Below are 20,000 nucleotides of genomic sequence, written 5' to 3' on the forward strand. Positions count from 1 at the left end.
GCTGAAACTGGCCGTGTGCAGCATGATGCCGGAGCAGATCGCTCGGTACAACATGGACTGTATCGCTAAAGTGGCAAAGTAAGGACACTCGTCGAGTCCGCTGTGGCTCGCAGTTCATCACAGTTGTCATATCGGTCTGCTTTTCCAACGGGTTTCTGTCCACGTCATTAAGGTGCTGTGATATATACGATGTTTATGTGTGTGTTCACAGGCAGCAGTCCGGGGAGGGAGAGAAGAACGGGTCGGAGGACGATGACGAGGAGAAGCCAGGGAAGAGGGTGATGGGCCCTCGCAAGAAGTTTGTCTGGGACGACAAACTCAGGTCAGTTTCACCGAGGGAACGGAGGTTAATTTCATATGCGAGTGGCAACAAATGTACACCACAGTTGAATTATGACGGACTGTAGCACCACGTAAATATGCAGCGCTCATCAACCATTTGAAAGCATTAAAAACATGTAGAGGCCTTAGGGGAAAAAACCCGTTATGATGGACACTACCAGGTAGAATGCACCGTGGATGATTTAGTAAAAGCATAACTCTCGCCAAAATGCAACCTAGGGCCTTTTTGTCAATGTACCCGAGTCAAACTTTAGTTTAAAAGCATATTTAGGACGGAAACGCTTTCATTAACGACAAAACAACAAATTATCCGTGCATTTATATTAGAGGTGTGAATCGTCACTGATCTCCTGATTTGATTACGATTATCATGTCAGCGATTCGATATCTCGATTCATCACCATGCGTCAAAAACATTTTTCTATTAAAGCCATATAGGATATTTAATTCATAGCTTTTCAAGCTCCAAAACCAAACATTCTGCAGCGCTCTGATACTAAATAAATAGGACACATAAAACTACAGCACTGAACACATGGCACTTCCTGAATGTGCAAAACATACCAGAATATGTAAACAGAAAGGTTGTTATGCATACATTAAATTGTAAACAGAAATAATCGATTATGGCCCGGCCGATTATCGATGCAGCATCGTCCACGTCCATGATTCGATGCATCGATTATTTGATTAATTTCAACACCTCTAATTTATATGGAACTAAGCTTTAGGAGCTTTCCATCTTCAGAGATCGAGTCTTTTTGACTGGCAAGATGGCGGCGAGCGGAGAAACGAGCTACAGTGAGTTGTTAAAACCTTTCTTTTTAGTAAACTCTGTGAACACAAACAATGTTGTCAAAGCTTTCGTTAAGGTGTAGAGTCCCTGGTTATAGTATATCTTGGTCACCGGTGGAGTTAAGGTGTAGAGCTCCTGGTGATACTTGGAGCAAAGTCTCATGTTGTGTCGAGTCTTCTTAGTGTTTTAAAAATAGATATTTTGAGGCTAGCATCAAAGTGCTCCTAGCACTCCCATTCAAAAGGCCATTTGACCGAAAAACGAGAATACGGTAAATCTTAAAAGTGGCGTTTCCGTCCTAAATATGCTTTTAAACTAAAGTGTGACTCGGGTACATTCACAAAAAGACCCTAGGTTGCATTTTGGTGAGAGTTACGCATTAATATAGAAATAACGTGTAGATTTCCTATCGACCGGTCAATAGTAAAAGAAAAGGATAAAAAAGAAAAACAGCCCTGATGTTTAGTTTTCCTCTTGTTGTGATGGAGTATTTAGGATTGTGTATTGTGTGTGCGTTGCAGGTTATTGCTGTGCAACCTGGTGCGGGTGAAGGTGGGCTGCTTACAGCAGGAGAACCTGGGAACGCTGGCTCGGGAAGAAAAACTCAAAACCTTCCTGGAGACGGAAGTCAAGCCTCTGTGGCCCAAAGGCTGGATGCAGACCAGGTGTGTGTCTTACTAACAGTGTCGGGTTACACTTTACATGAAGGTCGATTCCCACTGCGATACATCAACCAATGTGTCCCTGAGCAAGGAACTTAACCCCTAGTTGCTCCAGAGACGTGTTACCTCTGACATATATAGCAATTGTAAGTCGCTTTGGATAAAAGCATCAGCTAAATGACATGTAATGTAAGCTCAAACAAATCAAGATTTTGACAATTCTGTTGCTAAAGTTCCTGACTTTGCGCTGCCCCCAAACGACCAAATATGGTTTCCCGTTGAATTTGAAAGCTGATTCACATACTACAGCTCCTCACCTTTCTAAGGATGCCCAACATGTCCATATCTACTGGGGAATTATGGAGAAAAGCCAGCTCAGTGTAGATACCTCAAGTAAAGTGTTACCCAGTGTTGTAATGTAACAAAGTACAAATACTTCGCTACTGTACTTATGTAGAATTTGCATGTATCTGTACTTTACTTCGTTATTTATATTTCCGGAAACCTTTACTTTTACTCCACTACGTTCCCCTCTATAAGCATCTTAGGGCGTTTTCACACCGACAGCCTTTAGTTCGGTTGAATCGAACTAGAGTTTGTTTGCCCCGCTGGTGCAGTTCGTTTGGGCAGGTGAGAACGTGGCAATCAAACTCTGGTGCGCATCAAAAGCGGACCAAACAAGCGTACCGAGACCTGCTTGTAGAGGGGGTCTCGGTACGCTTTCAATCCAACTCTGGAGCGGTTCGTATGTGGCGAGAACGTGATCTGTACTCGAACCGCACCAACTATACGTACTCCGCAAGTCTGAGTTAATATCACCTGTAGTCAGGTGTGTTCAGCAGTCTGAGCTGATGTCTCCTGTAGTCAGGTGTGTTCAGCAGTCTGAGCTGATGTCTCCTGTAGTCAGGTGTGTTCAGCAGTCTGAGCTGATGTCTCCTGTAGTCAGGTGTGTTCAGCAGTCTGAGCTGATGTCTCCTGTAGTCAGGTGTGTTCAGCAGTCTGAGCTGATGTCTCCTGTAGTCAGGTGTGTCCTCCAGTCTGAGCTAGTGTCTCCTGTAGTCAGGTGCGATGCAGCAGAGCAGCTAACTGTAGCAGCTTGCAGTGTTTCTATCACAGAAATAGACTGCAGTCAAGCTTCCCGTCAGTCACTCGTATCTCCGTGGTCAAACCAGCTTCTGCTAAAGTTGGAGACAGACGCCGGCGGAGCAGAGAGAAGTCTCGGTGACCAGAGCAGACGTAGTCACGTCTCTTGCGAAACAATGTCTGATAATTTTAATGAAATGAGCTGGTTTGACCACTAGACCAGAACACAGGACCTTCTTCTTGTATTTACTTTCTTGCTCCCGCCCCCAGACATATCCGACCAATAAGAGGGCTGGACGTTCTTGTCTGATTTATAATGACGCATTTTGGTAGGCTTGGATTTTTCCAGGTGTGAAACCAAACCAAACCGACCGAGGGCAAATCGCTCCAAGTTTACTAACTCACCAACTGATTCAGACCAAAGCAAACCAACTACAGGTGTGAAAACGCCCTTAGTGTCTCGTTACTACAAAATGAAATCAGAAGACATTTGTTACACTGGGAAAAAAGCAGGTTTGGAGACTCATTGCTCCTAGATTGCCGAGATAATGCTCGCTCCATCCCAGTTGGTGACCTGATGCCTGTTTGTTGCCAAGCGGCAAAAAAAAGTGGTGAACAGGGTGGTGATGAAGATAACGTTACACACCTTGGGCCATAAAGTTCATACTTCTAATACTTAAGTACATTTAATATCAGAGAATTACTTTTGATACTTAAGTACAGTAAATTGGGGGAATTACTAGAATTGTTGGGACTTTACTTTATAAATTATAGTGTGGTCTAGACCTACTCTATCTGTAAAGTCTCTCGAGATAACTCCTTATGATTTGATACTATAAATAAAATTGAATTAAATATCAGATTCTTTAAAGGAACACGCCACCGTTTTTTGAAGAAAAAAAAAAAAAGCAGTCTTGTACTCTTGTATTTGCTCTTACTTACCAGCTGAGTAGTTAATTCCCTGTGCATCAGTCTTTCTTGTATTGATCTAAGGGTTTTCCCTACCATTGTAATGCTGAGGTGCAGCACAAAACTAACTACATGATACTACTGAGATCTAATGATTGGAGTTGGTCCCCAGTGGACGTCTTAGCAAGTTTTGTCTGTAAGCTTCCTGAGTGTTATTTATTTATAATCTGCTCTTGCTTTTCAGACACAGATATGGGCCCTGTTTTAACGATCTAAGCGCACGGCGTGAAGTGTTATAGACTGTCTATTCTTGTATATTGTGTTGTCACCATATCACTTTCACATATCCTTCAACTTACTTACACCTCACTTTGCGCCGGCTTTGTAATGCTTACTTAACCTGCACTTTATGTAGCCTTTTGTATTCTGTATTCCTGTATTGTACTAAATGTGTAACTGTGTGTTATCTTGCACGCTTATGCTTATCTTGGCCAGGTCGCCGTTGCAAATGAGAACCTGTTCTCAACGGCTTACCTGGTTAAATAAAAAATTTAATTAAATTTAAAAAAAGCACCTGGTGCAGGTGTGTTTAGGGCGTGTACGAATCCACTTTTGCTAGTTTGACGGAGGAAAAAAGTGTCCGTGTGCCGGGTGCATGGTTCTAAAGGGTTGTACTTAGTGTCTTCATTAATCAGAGGGGTGTTTTGGGCGTAACATGCAATCAACCAATCAGAGATCATCTCCCATTCCCTTTAAAAGCCAGGCGCGTTTGGACCTTGGAGCATTGCTGTTATGATGGAGGATTTGCACCATAACATTTTAATTTGTAATCTTCTGCGTGTGTGTGTGCTGCTGTGCGTCCCTGTGTGTGTAACAAGCATAGTGTGTGCGCGCTGTGCACGAGCCTAGGAGCATTTTACTAATGCTCTGTTAAAATAACAATGAAATGCTGCTTTATTGACTTTAGACCAGGTTTTTGTTGGTCAATGGTGCCATCACCTCCCGCTGCCTCAAGATAGCAATACGCCCAGAATGCACCTGAACACACCTCCCTGTAAGACCAGCACGCCCAGAATGCACCTGAACACACCTCCCTGTAAGACCAGCACGCCCAGAATGCACCTGAACACACCTCCCTGTAAGACCAGCACGCCCAGAATGCACCTGAACACACCTCCCTGTAAGACCAGCACGCCCAGAATGCACCTGAACACACCTCCCTGTAACACCAGCATGGGCCACAGATGGGTGCAGGTGCATTTCCTATTTAAACGACGTGGGCGCTGGACGGGAAACTGACAACTGCGTCGGTCTTAAACTAGCAAAGACACTTGGGTCGGGCTTTGAGCTGTGCCGGCTGCCCATGGTAATAATAATGGTCCCAAATTATGTCAAATTGCACATTGACGTGTTTATTTCTGTTCACAGGATGCTGTATAAAGAGAGCGATATAGCTCATGGTCACTACACAGGCTACAGGTGAGTCATGTGTCTTTTTATTAACCGATATCTTCAGAACTAACTCTTGCTGAACTTGTTCTCACTCACTCTGTTTTTTCCTCCAGAGCAAATAAAAGGATGGTCTCTACTCCCAAGGCCAAGCCAAAGGTTAGCATTGACCTCTATATCAACCTAAAATGTTTTTTGATAAAGATATAGCTGTATTGTTATTATCGTATCGCCGACACTCATCTGACGTCAATCTTGACTTTCACAAACTTAAAAGCTGCCATCAAACTGCACATTAAAGGACAGGTTCACCTTTTCTCCAAGTCTGTCTTTAAAGAAGAGTCACATGCCCATATGAACATTGGTTCTCTGTAATCATTCCTCCTGTCCTTACTGGCCATGACATAGACCCCCTCCCTGACACAATTTCAGTGTGAACGATGAGGACGAAACCCACAGTCAAAGTCGAGTCACTTCCTCCTCCACAGCTCAGCAAAGAAACAAAAAGAGGGCATTTTGTAGCAGCATTAGCTCAGTAAAGGAATTGACTTGACTTTCTATTTTTAGTTTCATAGCATAAACGTGTCACATATTTTATTCATTTTATGTTATTATTGTACAAACACTTAAATTCAGGTAACATTACTTAGTAAATAATTATTTTCTTGGGCTTTAAAGGACAAATCCGGCGCAAAATGAACCTAGGGGTTAATGACATGATTACAGAGTCGACCGTTCTCTGGGATATGTTCTCATGCTAATCTAATGCGTCTATTGAGCTATGTTACTGGTTACTGGTGACACGGCGTTCGTCGTTCAACTGGTCGTGACTGCTTTCTCAAGATGGCACCAGCCTGTATACATGAATGGTACTAAAGGCTAAAACTGGTCACATTGGATTAGCATGAAAACATATCCCAGAGAACGGTCGACTCAGTAATCATGTGTTATTAACCCCTAGGTACATTTTGCGCTGGAATTGTCCTTTAAATCCACTTTGATTCTCCATGATATGGCCGTGAGAGTACCGTGGATTACACTTAACTAACAAGTCTGAATGAAATGTTATTAGATAGACTAAAACATGTGAATCTGTCCTTTTTAAAATGACATGGAAATGTTAAATGCATTCTGTTTACAGTTTGTGTAAATGTTGTTTTTCTGTTCTTCAGGAGGCCGTGTGGGTTCAGCGGTCCGTACCCTTAGCGGGTGCCACTCCCTCCCCTGGTGCCCAGGTTGCCAAGCGACCGCCTCAGTCGCCGTCTGAGCCCATCTGTCTGGATTCCCTCGACGAGGATCTAACCCCTTCCTCCCTGGACTCCATCTCCAAGGCCCTCGCCATCCTCGGCAACGCAGCCAAGGGCCTGGCGCACGGAGACAGCCCCCCATCCCCGGACGGACCCAAGGCCGCCTCCAAGCCGTCTTCGCTCCACGCCTCACCGCTCATCCAGCAACAAAAAAACAGCTCCAATCCCAGCTCCAACGCACCTCACTACAGCTCTACCTCTTCGTCCCCCTCCACCCCTCTGTCCCGGCCTCTCTGCGTCACGTCCGCTCCTCTGCCCTCGGTCAGGGTGGATGGGATGGGCGCCGTTAAGGGCGCCGTGCAGGCGCACAGACACTCAGTGTTGAACACTCAGAGAACTCTGGCTGTGGGCGTGGCTAAAGCCAACATGCCGGCCTCGGCGTCGCCGCCTAAACCGCGTCCACCACCCACTGCGTCTCCACTCGTGGCCCCAGGGTCAAAGACGGGGGGCTCCGCGCCCGCGTCTAGCCTTCTCAAAGGCAGCAATAACAAATCCAACGGTGGCGACACGCTCATCATCACATCGTCGCCTCAGTCTCGGCCGCACACCCTCATTTCCCCCCCCACACATGAGCCCCAAAACCTTCCAGACGCCACGCCTGCCCCACACCCCACAGAGTAAATCCTCGCCCTCCCCCCTCTCTCAGACTCTCTCTGGAGTTCAGCCCCAGCCGCAGTCTAACTTCATCACCCCCATGCACGCCACGCTCACCAAGTCCACCCACAGCAGCATCCCACCGATCGTCAAACTCACCTCCCGGCCCCTCAACCCCGCTGTGATCACCACCACCGCGGCCTCCCCCTTCAACCCCCAAAGCCCCCGGTCTCAGGCAACCCCCCTCCTACACCAGTACTCTCCCAAAAGCCCAGCAGGCTTCCGCCTGCCGTTCTCAGGTGCCCAAGGAGGAGCGACCAAGCCGGGGCAAGGCAGCTACACTCTGTCAGGCAGCCAGAAGACCCCCAACAGCAACAGTACCACCAACGCTAGCCTTATTAACACCATATCCATAAGCAAGCATTCAGGATCCAGTGCCTCCCCCACGATATCCTCCGCCAACGCAGGCCAGCGTCAGAGGACGGGGGGCGGGACACCTCAGGGGGCCAAGCCAGTTGCGTCTGTCCTATCGTCATCTGTCTCGTCTCAGTTGCCACAGGTTTGTACTGCCGTTATGTTTATTAAACCTCATTTTACCAGTGTATCTCCGTGTGTACTTCGTCCACAGCAATCCCAATCAGTCCCAATCAGTCCCACCAATCAGTCCCAAAACCTCCCAGTTAGAGAGGAAATGACCTCAACATATTCTTTCTAAATCTCTACAATTACTCCCTGAAAGAACCGAGCCGGTCTGACTTGTTGCACCATCCAAATTTTCTTCAAAACTTGACATTTTTAGCGTGTAGCTCGCTAGCTCAAAGTTATTTGTTGTTTCCCGAAGAGAAGGGATTTTGGTAACTGCAACACACAGAGAGAGGACATCGGTGTGTCTTTATCCTTTATACTTGGGTTGATCCAAACTACTTTTTTGCCCTAATCCACGTGTCAAACTCAAGGCCCGCGGGCCAAATCCGGCCCCTTGCAGATTTAGATCCGGCCCGTATATCAGTTTGGGTTCACGATACATTTTGGCCCGCCTAGTTGTGCGCCAAACCAAAAACACAGGAAAGGGTTTTTTAAACTGCAGTTACCTGACATTTAAAGCAAAATATGGCAGATTTGATGACCTGTAAGCCACAAATATGGGAAAGAGTTGGAAATACTGATCAAACTGTCTCAGAACAAAGCATGGTAGAGGTGTTTGCTTAGAAACTACAGCTGCAAAGATGAATCCATTAGGCGTCAACTATTCAATTAATCGCCAACTATTTTGATAATCTAACATTTTGAGTCATTTTTTTATGAAAAACATAGTAAAACTTCTCTGATTCCAGCTTGTTAAATATGAATATGTTCTAGTTTCTTCTCTCCTCTGTGACAGTAAACTGAATATCTTAGAGTTGTGGACAGAACAAGATATTTGAGGACATTGGGCTTTTTGGGAAACACTGATCCACATTATTTTGACATTTTACAGAGCTACAACTTATCCATTAATCAAGAAAATGATCGACAGACTAATCAACAATACATGACCAGTCAAATCATAAAGTCATAGTATAATTTGTCGAAAAAATCATAAAAAGTCATAGTATAGTATGTTGAAAAAATCATAAAAAAAGTCATAGTATAGTATGTTGAAAAAATCATAAAAAAAGTCATAGTATAGTATGTTGAAAAATCATAAAAAAGTCAGTATGTTGAAAAAAATCCTAAAAAAGTCATAGTATGTCGAAAAATCATAAAAAGTCACAGTATAGTATGTCGAAAAATCATAAAAAGTCACAGTATAGTATGTCGAAAAATCATAAAAAGTCACAGTATAGTATGTCGAAAAATTAGTATGTTGAAAAAATCATAAAAAAGTCATAGTATGTCGAAAAATCATAAAAAGTCACAGTATAGTATGTCGAAAAATCATAAAAAGTCACAGTATAGTATGTCGAAAAATCATAAAAGTCACAGTATAGTATGTCGAAAAATTAGTATGTTGAAAAAATCATAAAAAAGTCATAGTATGTCGAAAAATCATAAAAAGTCACAGTATAGTATGTCGAAAAATCATAAAAAGTCACAGTATAGTATGTCGAAAAATCATAAAAAGTCACAGTATAGTATGTCGAAAAATCATAAAAGTCACAGTATAGTATGTCGAAAAATCATAAAAAGTCACAGTATAGTATGTCGAAAAATTAGTATGTTGAAAAAATCATAAAAAAGTCATAGTAGAGTATGTTGAAAAAAATAAAGTCATAGTATAATTTGTTGAAAAAATCATAAACAAAAGTCATAGTATAGTATGTCAAACTCAATCAACAGTGAACATAGTTAACGTGTTCTGTCTGATTTTGGGTGTGGGTCTGCTCAGGTCTCCACGGCGGGTGGCGGCAGCCTGCTGGGCTCAGCCTCGCCCCTCCCCCTGGGGTTTGGGATGCTGGGGGGCCTGGTGCCCGTGTCCCTGCCCTTCCAGTTCCCCCCGCTGCTAAACCTGCCTCCCCTTGGCACCGCGGGCTCCGGCGCTGCAGCCAGCGGCTCTACAGCCAGTAGCAACGCAGCGTTCTCCACGCTGACGCAGAGTGAGTGATGCACACAGGCCAGAAACACGGATGCTCCCCATACGGCACAGCACATACACTTAAAACTGGTGTCAGGTGCTAAATATAATCTAATATTGTCAGTTTAAGTGACATATTCATATATTTCTTTACACATTAGGCAGGCATTGCCTTGCTGTCGTCTGTTTTTCCTGTATAGGTTTTGTTTTTGTGTTTATATGTTATAAATTCATGTTTTATCCCCATACTGTGTGTCAGATGTAAGCTTGTGATTATTTTTTTTACCTCCAGTTTGACATTATTCCATTTTGTTTGCTTCATTTCCCCAAAATGTATCCTTTCCTTAATGTTTTTTCCGCACTTCTACCAAAACGATGCCAATGCTGCATTTGTTTCTCTCCCCCCCCCCACCTGGCCTCAATCTTCTGTCTTCCTCCCCTCCCTCTGATTGGCTGTCATTACCGCTCCTTCACCTCTGTACCATCCCTGCTCTCTCCCTCCGTCTTCCTTCCGTTCCTCCCTGTTTTGCGTCCCTCTGTTCCTCCCTGTATCTCCCTCCCATGTTTCTCGTGTCCCCTGTCCTGTCTCCTCAGATCTGTATAAGAGTCTCCAGTCAGGGTCTCAGGTTGCTCTGCCTCCTCACTTGCAGCTCGCTTTCTCAGGTAAAATCTGACCCTCCCTCCCTCCCTCCACCCACCCCTCGAAGCTTGCTCCATTTTACTCCCTCCCTTCCCCCCCTCGCCTTCCTTCCTCTTCTCCTCTCAAGGTGTTTTCTGTCTCGGGTTGTTCCGTTCTCTGCTCGTCCGTTGGTGTCAGCATGCCTTTTTATGTACTCATTTTATTTGTCGTCAAAACGCTGTGATGTTTTTTCCTTTTGATGCTTTTCACTGACATTTCAAACCGTATTATATATTATTCCTGTCCAGATGTCAGTCAAAGCCAGGCAGGAGACGCTAAGAGGAAGCCTCTATGATGCAGCTGCACTCCAACGTCCAATGAAATGACTTCGTGTTCGGACAAATCATGATGGAGAATGTGACTCTGGGCGACAGATGGACCGACCACTCGTAACAGCGGTCTGAAAGGAGGACTGGGTTACACTCACGATACTCGATGTGAACAAAAAGATCAGCTCAAGTTTCATCATGAATACCACAGTTAAATATAACTTTGTTTTTTTAAAGGATTTGATAACTTTTAAATACTATTCTTCATAAAATTGATATGAAATAATGATGACGAATACAGTTTGTCAATGTTTACAACATAGACCTATATCACTGTGGACAGGGAGAAGGAATGCGTGTGCGTGAAAGTGTGTGAGAAAGTGTGTGTGTGTGTGAGAGTGTGTGTGTGTGAGAAAGTGTGCCTTTTGTATGTGTCCCTCTCTTGATGCATGGTCAGTGTGTCTATTTGGTGCTGTTTTTATCATAATGTAATTATCACTGATACCTGTAAGAAATGTAAACTGAATAGAATGAGCTTTTTTCTTCTTCAATAAGAGCTGTACACTTTTTCATTGTACTTGAATTAATTTGTTTCTGTACAGAACTCAAACTTTTAATTAAAATCTTTCCCTTCACAATGAAGTCATTTGATGCACGTATTAAAAACCATGTTTCCTCTGAACACGTGAGGCTTAAAGGTATAGTTTGGATCTTTTGAACTGTGGCTGTATGAGCTACTTCTCCTTAGTCTACTGTGTTAGCTACAGCAGGTGGCGGTCGGCACGGCCCCAGTTTGGAGAAGCAGGCGGGAGTACCGACACGGAAACTAAGCAATGTGCTGCTGTCCAGCATACCCCCGTAGAAATCTATATCAGTTTAAGTGTACTGTTGGTCTTCTTCACTCTGTATGTTAGACCTCATCACTCACTGAGACCCATCAGGTCTGAACAGCCAACCTTCTCTCATCTCTCTAAGATATACAGCACACTGGGGTGTCTTTGTGCGTAGACTTCTTCACTTCAGATTCACTGAGATTATTATAGTCATTCATAAAAATGTCAAAAGTGTCATAGTATAGTATGTTGAAAAAAATCATAAAGTCAAAGTATGTCTAAACAGTCAGTGTATTATGTCAAAAAAAGTCATAGTATAGTATGTCGAAAAAATCATTAAAAAAAAATCATTGTATAGTTTGTTGAAAAAATCATAAAAAAGTCATAGCATAGTATGTCGAAAAAAGTATTAAAAAAGTCATAGTATAGTATGTCGAAAAAAGTATTAAAAAAGTCATAGTATAGCATGTCGAAAAAAGTATTAAAAAAGTGATAGTATAGTATGTCGAAAAAAGTATTAAAAAAAAAAGTCATAGTATAGTATGTCGAAAAAAGTATTTAAAAAAAAAGTCATAGTATAGTATGTCGAAAAAGTATTAAAAAAGTCATAGTATAGTATGTTGAAAAAATGATAAAAGTCAAAGTATGTTGAAAAAAATCATAAAAAGTCATAGAATAGTATGTCGAAAAAAGTATTAAAAAAGTCATAGTATAGTATGTCGAAAAAAGTATTTAAAAAAGTCATAGTATAGTACAGGGGTGGCCAACCAGTTCAGCATAAAGAGCCACAAAAAAACCTGCACCATAGCAAAAAGCCACACAACACATGCACGTCCACACTACAACAGTGACTTCCAGGTCTGATGACAGTCATAATACATAGCAGTTTTCATAGTTTTTTTTTCTTACTTAGATTGACTCAGTGGGAAATCTGACAGTCTTTGTTATCCACAATCCTTTTCAGGTCTTGCTAGAACTCGGTTGTGGCCACTCGAAGCGACTCTTTCACTCGTTTGTCACTAAAGGGGCTTTCAAACAGTCTGATTCAGCAGTGAAAGGGTTAACGAGGAAGGTGATCTGTGGCCGCTGTTTTTCCTCAGGTTGCAGAATTTGTCCTCAAAACTCTGCTGCATTATTTTTTATTTTAAAATAATTGGCAAATGTATTGGCAAGTGCATTCCATTTTTTTGTACTTATCTGAAATGTTTCAAAAAGTTAAAAAATTTTTTAAATAAATCCACCAATAACACAGCTCCCAGCCACACAGTAAGAGCCTCAAAGGAGCAGGCAAAGAGCCACATACAGCTCAAGAGCCACAGGTTCGCCACCCCTGGTATAGTATGTCGAAAAAAATCATAGAAAGTCATAGTATAGTATGTCGAAAAAAGTATTAAAAAAAAAAGTCATAGTATAGTATGTCGAAAAAAGTATTAAAAAGTCATAGTATAGTATGTCGAAAAAAGTATTAAAAAAGTCATAGTATAGTATGTCGAAAAAAGTATTAAAAAAAAAAGTCATAGTATAGTATGTCGAAAAAAGTATTAAAAAAGTCATAGTATAGTATGTCGAAAAAAGTCATAGTATAGTATGTCGAAAAAAGTATTAAAAAAAAAAAATCATAGTATAGTATGTCGAAAAAAGTATTAAAAAAAAAATCATAGTATAGTATGTCGAAAAAAGTATTAAAAAAAAAAAATCATAGTATAGTATGTCGAAAAAAGTATTAAAAAAATCATAGTATAGTATGTCGAAAAAAGTATTAAAAAATAAAAAAGTCATAGTATAGTATGTCGAAAAAAGTATTAAAAAAAAAGTCATAGTATAGTATGTCGAAAAAAGTATTAAAAAAAAAAAATCATAGTATAGTATGTCGAAAAAAGTATTAAAAAAAAATCATAGTATAGTATGTCGAAAAAAGTATTAAAAAAATCATAGTATAGTATGTCGAAAAAAGTATTAAAAATAAAAAGTCATAGTATAGTATGTCGAAAAAAGTATCAAAAAAAAAGTCATAGTATAGTATGTTGAAAAAATTATAAAAGTCAAAGTATGTCGAAAAAAGTATTAAAAAAGTCATAGTATAGTATGTCGAAAAAAGTATTAAAAAAGTCATAGTATAGTATGTCGAAAAAAGTATTAAAAAAGTCATAGTATAGTATGTCGAAAAAAGTATCAAAAAAAAAAGTCATAGTATAGTATGTCGAAAAAAGTATTAAAAAGTCATAGTATAGTATGTCGAAAAAAGTATTAAAAAAGTCATAGTATAGTATGTCGAAAAAAGTATTAAAAAAAAAGTCATAGTATAGTATGTCGAAAAAAGTATTAAAAAGTCATAGTATAGTATGTCGAAAAAAGTATTAAAAAAGTCATAGTATAGTATGTCGAAAAAAGTATTAAAAAAGTCATAGTATAGTATGTCGAAAAAAGTATTAAAAAAAAAAATCATAGTATAGTATGTCGAAAAAAATATTTAAAAAAAAAAGTCATAGTATAGTATGTCGAAAAAAGTATTAAAAAAGTCATAGTATAGTATGTCGAAAAAAGTATTAAAAAAGTCATAGTATAGCATGTCGAAAAAAGTATTAAAAAAAAAAATAGTATAGTATGTCGAAAAAAGTATTAAAAAAGTCATAGTATAGTATGTCGAAAAAAGTCATAGTATAGCATGTCGAAAAAAGTATTAAAAAAAGTCATAGTATAGTATGTCGAAAAAAGTATTAAAAAAGTCATAGTATAGTATGTCGAAAAAAGTATTAAAAAAGTCATAGTATAGTATGTCGAAAAAAGTATTAAAAAAGTCATAGTATAGTATGTCGAAAAAAGTATTAAAAAAGTCATAGTATAGTATGTCGAAAAAAGTATTAAAAAAGTCATAGTATAGCATGTCGAAAGAAGTATTAAAAAAAAAAGTCATAGTATAGTATGTCGAAAAGTATTAAAAAAGTCGTAGTATAGTATGTTGAAAAAATTATAAAAGTCAAAGTATGTCGAAAAAAGTATTAAAAAAGTCATAGTATAGTATTTCGAAAAAAGTATTAAAAAAGTCATAGTATAGTATGTCGAAAAAAGTATTAAAAAAGTCATAGTATAATATGTCGAAAAAAGTATCAAAAAAAAAAGTCATAGTATAATATGTCGAAAAAAGTATTAAAAAAGTCATAGTATAGTATGTCGAAAAAAGTATTAAAAAAGTCAGTGTTATAGTATGTCGAAAAAAGTAAAAAAAGAAAGTCATAGTATAGTATGTCGAAAAATTATAAAAGTCAAAGTATGTCGAAAAAAGTATTAAAAAAGTCATAGTATAGTATGTCGAAAAAAGTATCAAAAAAAAAAGTCATAGTATAATATGTCGAAAAAAGTATTAAAAAGTCATAGTATAGTATGTAAAAAAAGTATTAAAAAAGTCATAGTATAGTATGTCGAAAAAAGTATTAAAAAAGTCATAGTATAGTATGTCGAAAAAAGTATTAAAAAAGTCAGTGTTATAGTATGTCGAAAAAAGTAAAAAAAGAAAGTCATAGTATAGTATGTCGAAAAAATTATAAAAGTCAAAGTATGTCGAAAAAAGTATTAAAAAAGTCATAGTATAGTATGTCGAAAAAAGTATCAAAAAAAAAAGTCATAGTATAATATGTCGAAAAAAGTATTAAAAAGTCATAGTATAGTATGTAAAAAAAGTATTAAAAAAGTCATAGTATAGTATGTCGAAAAAAGTATTAAAAAGTCATAGTATAGCATGTCGAAAAAAGTATTAAAAAAGTCATAGTATAGTATGTCGAAAAAAGTCATAGTATAGTATGTCGAAAAAAGTATTAAAAAAAAAATATCATAGTATAGTATGTCGAAAAAAGTATTAAAAAAAAAAAATCATAGTATAGTATGTCGAAAAAAGTATTAAAAAAAAAAAATCATAGTATAGTATGTCGAAAAAAGTATTAAAAAAATCATAGTATAGTATGTCGAAAAAAGTATTAAAAAATAAAAAAGTCATAGTATAGTATGTCGAAAAAAGTATCAAAAAAAAAAGTCATAGTATAGTATGTTGAAAAAATTATAAAAGTCAAAGTATGTCGAAAAAAGTATTAAAAAAGTCATAGTATAGTATGTCGAAAAAAGTATTAAAAAAGTCATAGTATAGTATGTCGAAAAAAGTATTAAAAAAGTCATAGTATAGTATGTCGAAAAAAGTATGTCGAAAAAAGTATTAAAAAAGTCAGTGTATAGTATGTTGAAAAAAGTAAAAAAAAAAGTCATAGTATAGTATGTTGAAAAAATGATAAAAAAGTCAAAGTATGTCGAAAAAAATCATAAAAAATCATAGTATAGTATGTCGAAAAAAGTAAAAAAAGTCACAAAGTAATAGTATAGTGTCGGGGTCTTCTGTTTTTTTCTTTTTTTCTAAGGACCTTTTAACTGAGAGAGATGGATCAGGGACCCCCTACTACATATACATATACTACGTCTATGTACTACATATATACTACATATATTGGGGCCCAGTGGTTAGCACTGTGGCCTCACAGCAAGAAGGTTCTGGGTTTGAATCCAGGTTGTTCCGGGCCTTTCTGTGTGGAGTTTGTATGTTCTCCCCGTGTCTGCGTGGGTTTCCCCCACCATCAAAAACCCATGCACTAGGTCCTCCAGTCAGTGCCCTTGAGCAAGGCACTGGCTCAGATCTGGAGTTGGTCCCCGGGCGCTGTGATTGGCTGCCCACTGCTCCCTTGAGGGATGGGTTAAAAGCAGAGAATGAATTTGGCTACATGTATGTGTACGTGACAATAGAATACCTTCATACATAACGTTTAAGTATAGCATACTAAGCTAATCAAATATGCCAGTAAGCCTATCAATGCTTTTTTTTCACAAACAGGCTAATAATTTGTAAAGACTTTCAAATATTTATATATATATATATTGATAATAATTTGGTGTCCCCCCTGCAGTAACTCTGAGGACTCTCTTGGGGTCCCAGACCCCCTGTTGAAGATCTCTGGTAGGTATAGTGTGTTGAAAACGTCATAAAAAAGTCATAGCATACCTGTCATAATAATACCTGAGCTATTTAAATTAGCTGGATACATGGTTAGGTGTAATCTGCCCTTCCCAGTGATGGTCCAGACTGCACCATAACCCAACCTAACTGATGTAGAGCAGCAGCTCCCGTGTCTGAGAGGTGAAATTTATGTTTTTATCAAAGGAGTCTGGTGGCGTTGAAGAGAGCTGAGATAACGGCTTCAGCTCCCCGTCGTAAAGGGCTGTCTGACAGCACGGTGAAGCGCTGGAAATATAAATAAAGCATACACTTAAACTGATATCATTTCTTTAGGTGTCTAAAATAAGTTCAGCAGCAGTACATTGCTTAGTTTCCGTGTTGGTACAAACTGGGGGCGTGCCGACCGGCATCTACTGTCAGTAACCACCGACTATGGAGACGCAGCGTACACAAGCACCCTTCAAAACATCCAAACTATCCCACTTTACATTCACGCTGCAGGTCTTAACCCTTGTGTTGTCTTCCCGTCAACCTTGAAAAAAACACATTTTTTTCTGACATTTTTGACGCCTTTTTTTTTTTCTTCACAATTTGTTTTTGCGTTTTCCAACGTTTTAAATTTTTCTTCTACACATTTTCAGCGCTTATTTCTACGTCCCATATTTTCTGATATAAAACAAAAATTTAAAAACGGGTCAATGTGACCCGAGAGCAACACAAGTCTTAATTCTTAATTTGGATTTTTTGCTCAGATCTGATTTTTTGTTAGGCTGTTCACATGACCTTTTAAAATGTGGCCTCTATCAGATTCCAGTGTGAACTGACCCACATGATCAACAGACCAATGACAATGACATCAGACGCAGCACACTGTTACACTAAAGTTAGGGAGGTGATGGAGGACGTCAGCATTTTCACTTTTATTTCAAAATGTTTGTGCAATGGCAGCTGCAAGTGTGACCGGGTTGGCTCAGTGGGTAGATCAGGCGCACATATACTGAGAGGTTTATGCCTTGACGCAGAGATCCAGGGTTAGAATCTGACCTGTGATGATTTCCTGCATGTCTTCCCTCTCTCTCTTTCCTTCTCTCACCTAGCTGTCCTGTCAAAATGAAAGGCGGAAAAGCCCAAAATAATAATAAAAAAGGCAGCTGTAACATTAATGAGCAGGTGCTGAGGAGGACACGGTTACGGTATGATCCTTCTAGTTATGATTGAATTGAAGTATCTCCCCATAATGAGGTCTAACAGCTCCCTCTCCCTCCATTGACCTGCTCCATCACTGTTCTCCATGTTGTAGGCCTAGTCAAGTTTAATGTTATCGTCTGTGTCTAGGGCTAACTCCCACCAGTTCATAATTGTGACAAATGTCGATGTAGATTGACGAAAAAGGCGCATTAAATCTGCCTCGGTTGTTCACGCATTGAAGAAAAAGAAAAATCAGACTCAATGACCAATTACCGGAAATGACGAGCGGGATGAGCGTTACTGGAGTCTCTCAAAATCTGATGAAAATCTTTTAAACTGACCTTTGTTGATCTGAAATGAAGACAGATTCAGCAACTGCACGGCCTATTTCTCTCTTCAAATGTTTTCAGAAACACGTTTCGTTGAACTATTTTAGTCCAATATGAGATCGTATTCCGAACTTGCCGCCATTATGGTCGGCTGTAAAATTCAGGAGCAGCCAGACCCACGGGGCGCGTTCGTCCAATCAGCTGTCGGTTTTCATTTTTTTGGGCGACAATACAGATTAGCGCCGCCTGCTGTTATGGAGACGTATTACGTTTCGCACACGCACAGAACGTACGCTCAAGTCGGCGTCTCTTCAGTGTGTTCTGAGGAACTTTTTGGAGCTCGAGGAGACTGATCAGCCCGACTGACTTTTCTGCCGACGGTCGGCCGTCTGGTTGGTGAGTCAGAGCCTTATGATAGCGACTGTAATAGGAGCTTATAAAACAGAGGCACAACACCACACATTAATGGGCAGTGTAGATTTAATTGTCACCTTGATTTGGCTATTAAATCAAACCCAACTACTAATGAAACCTAACTTAACCCAGACATGACAAAATGTGAAAACATTTAATAATGACCAATAATGAACGGCAGGTCTACGAAACACCTTCGGACTTTAGATTACCGGAGTCCAACAAATACCAAAGCAAGACGAAAACAATACAAAAAGGAGAAAAGGGCTGTCAATCTAAGCAGTTTGTGAAAGACTTGATGTGAAGGGGAGCTTGAACTGGCAGTATGAGAAGGTCAGGATTAGCCGGCCCTCCCGGAGCTTCTCCCAGATGGTCGCCCCCTCAAAACATTGTCGCGTCACGTCGGCCTTTCGGAGACCTACTTGACCAGAGGCCGGGTCTTATCGTCGTCACCACACTGGTGGGCTTTGTACTTTTTTACCTCAGCCATGTACTTTGACCAAGCATCGCTCTTGCCTGGCTCCGCCTGCAGGAGAGGAAGCACAAGGGGATGATTAACGGTGAATTCAGAAGTGTAAAAAAGGCCATGCCCTGTGCATGCATTCCCATTATGTGTCCACTGTGGCTGATCACAATTTACACATTCTATCATACAAAAAGTATAGAGCGGCAACTAACGATTATTTTCATTGTCGTTAGCCCTCCTGTCGTCCTCGGGTCAAATCTGACCCATTTTCATAAAGTTTCTATAATCACAAATGTGGGTTTCTTTAAACCAAATTTAAAAACAAAATAATGTGGATGGTTCCGTACGACGCTCTTCACAAGTTAAATACATGATCAGTTCACTACTTTTATTGAATTTGGGTGTTTTATTCAATTGTATAGCATGTAGAGAAAAACTGCTAATAGAAGGTTGAAAAACGTAGGAAAAAAATGTCAAAAACGTCCAGAAAAGTGACAAAATTTGTCAGGATAATTGTCAAAAAAGCTAGATATGTCTGTCTGTCTGTCTGTCTGTCTGTCTATCTATCTATCTATCTAGATATGTCTGTCTGTCTGTCTAGATATGTCTGTCTGTCTGTCTAGATATGTCTGTCTGTCTGTCTGTCTGTCTGTCTATCTATCCATCTATCTATCTAGATATGTCTGTCTGTCTGTCTAGATATGTCTGTCTGTCTGTCTGTCTGTCTATCTAGATATGTCTATCTATCTATCTGGCTCTCTGTCTGTCTGTCTATCTAGATCTATCTATCTGTCTGTCTGTCTGTTCGACCAATCTTTGCAGCTCTACACCACTAACCATACTTACTTCTGAGTCGTCTTTCTGCTTCTTCGCAACCATGCCGGTCTTTAGGAACACACCACCTCTGCGCTTCCCCACCTGGGTTAGGGGATAGAAGACTGAAACCGTTATAGGAGCCCCTGCAGCTGGACTGTCAATGAAGGAGACTACACCAGAGTAGAAGGTCTACATTTAGTCTCTCGTCGCACCACCAGCGACACCATCATCAGTGAGGAGCATCCCTTGACTTCACTGGTCTACAAATATTACATATTGCCACAATGTGTGCATAAAATAGTGTAAATACAGGCAAC

General features: G+C 39.7%; 2 protein-coding genes across 3 annotated transcripts in view; one reads left to right on the forward strand and one right to left on the reverse strand.

The window, feature by feature from the left end:
- The window catches only part of LOC116046723 (ubinuclein-2-like), a 25,797-nt gene extending 14,511 nt beyond the window's left edge, over positions 1 to 11,286 (forward strand). Inside the window, 10 exon segments of the mRNA XM_031295115.2 lie at positions 1 to 78; positions 212 to 322; positions 1,660 to 1,803; positions 5,221 to 5,271; positions 5,358 to 5,400; positions 6,414 to 7,106; positions 7,108 to 7,701; positions 9,511 to 9,718; positions 10,291 to 10,359; positions 10,624 to 11,286. The exon segment at positions 1 to 78 is cut by the window's left edge and continues 29 nt beyond it. Of these exon segments, the coding sequence (XP_031150975.2) occupies positions 1 to 78; positions 212 to 322; positions 1,660 to 1,803; positions 5,221 to 5,271; positions 5,358 to 5,400; positions 6,414 to 7,106; positions 7,108 to 7,701; positions 9,511 to 9,718; positions 10,291 to 10,359; positions 10,624 to 10,670 (2,038 nt within the window). The 3' untranslated portion in view covers positions 10,671 to 11,286.
- A 7,163-nt stretch (positions 11,287 to 18,449) lies between these two features.
- Positions 18,450 to 20,000, reverse strand: part of LOC118494180 (telomerase RNA component interacting RNase-like) — a 2,585-nt gene continuing 1,034 nt past the window's right edge. For both annotated transcript variants that reach the window (XM_035997052.1, XM_035997053.1), the window contains exons 2-3: positions 19,714 to 19,785; positions 18,450 to 18,927 (exon numbers count right to left, since the gene is read on the reverse strand). In XM_035997052.1, coding sequence (XP_035852945.1) covers positions 18,820 to 18,927; positions 19,714 to 19,785 — 180 coding nt within the window. In that variant the 3' untranslated portion in view covers positions 18,450 to 18,819. The remainder of the gene's footprint in view (positions 18,928 to 19,713; positions 19,786 to 20,000) is intronic.

Source organism: Sander lucioperca, chromosome 21, assembly GCF_008315115.2.
Source record: "Sander lucioperca isolate FBNREF2018 chromosome 21, SLUC_FBN_1.2, whole genome shotgun sequence".
NCBI classification, from domain to species: domain Eukaryota; kingdom Metazoa; phylum Chordata; class Actinopteri; order Perciformes; family Percidae; genus Sander; species Sander lucioperca.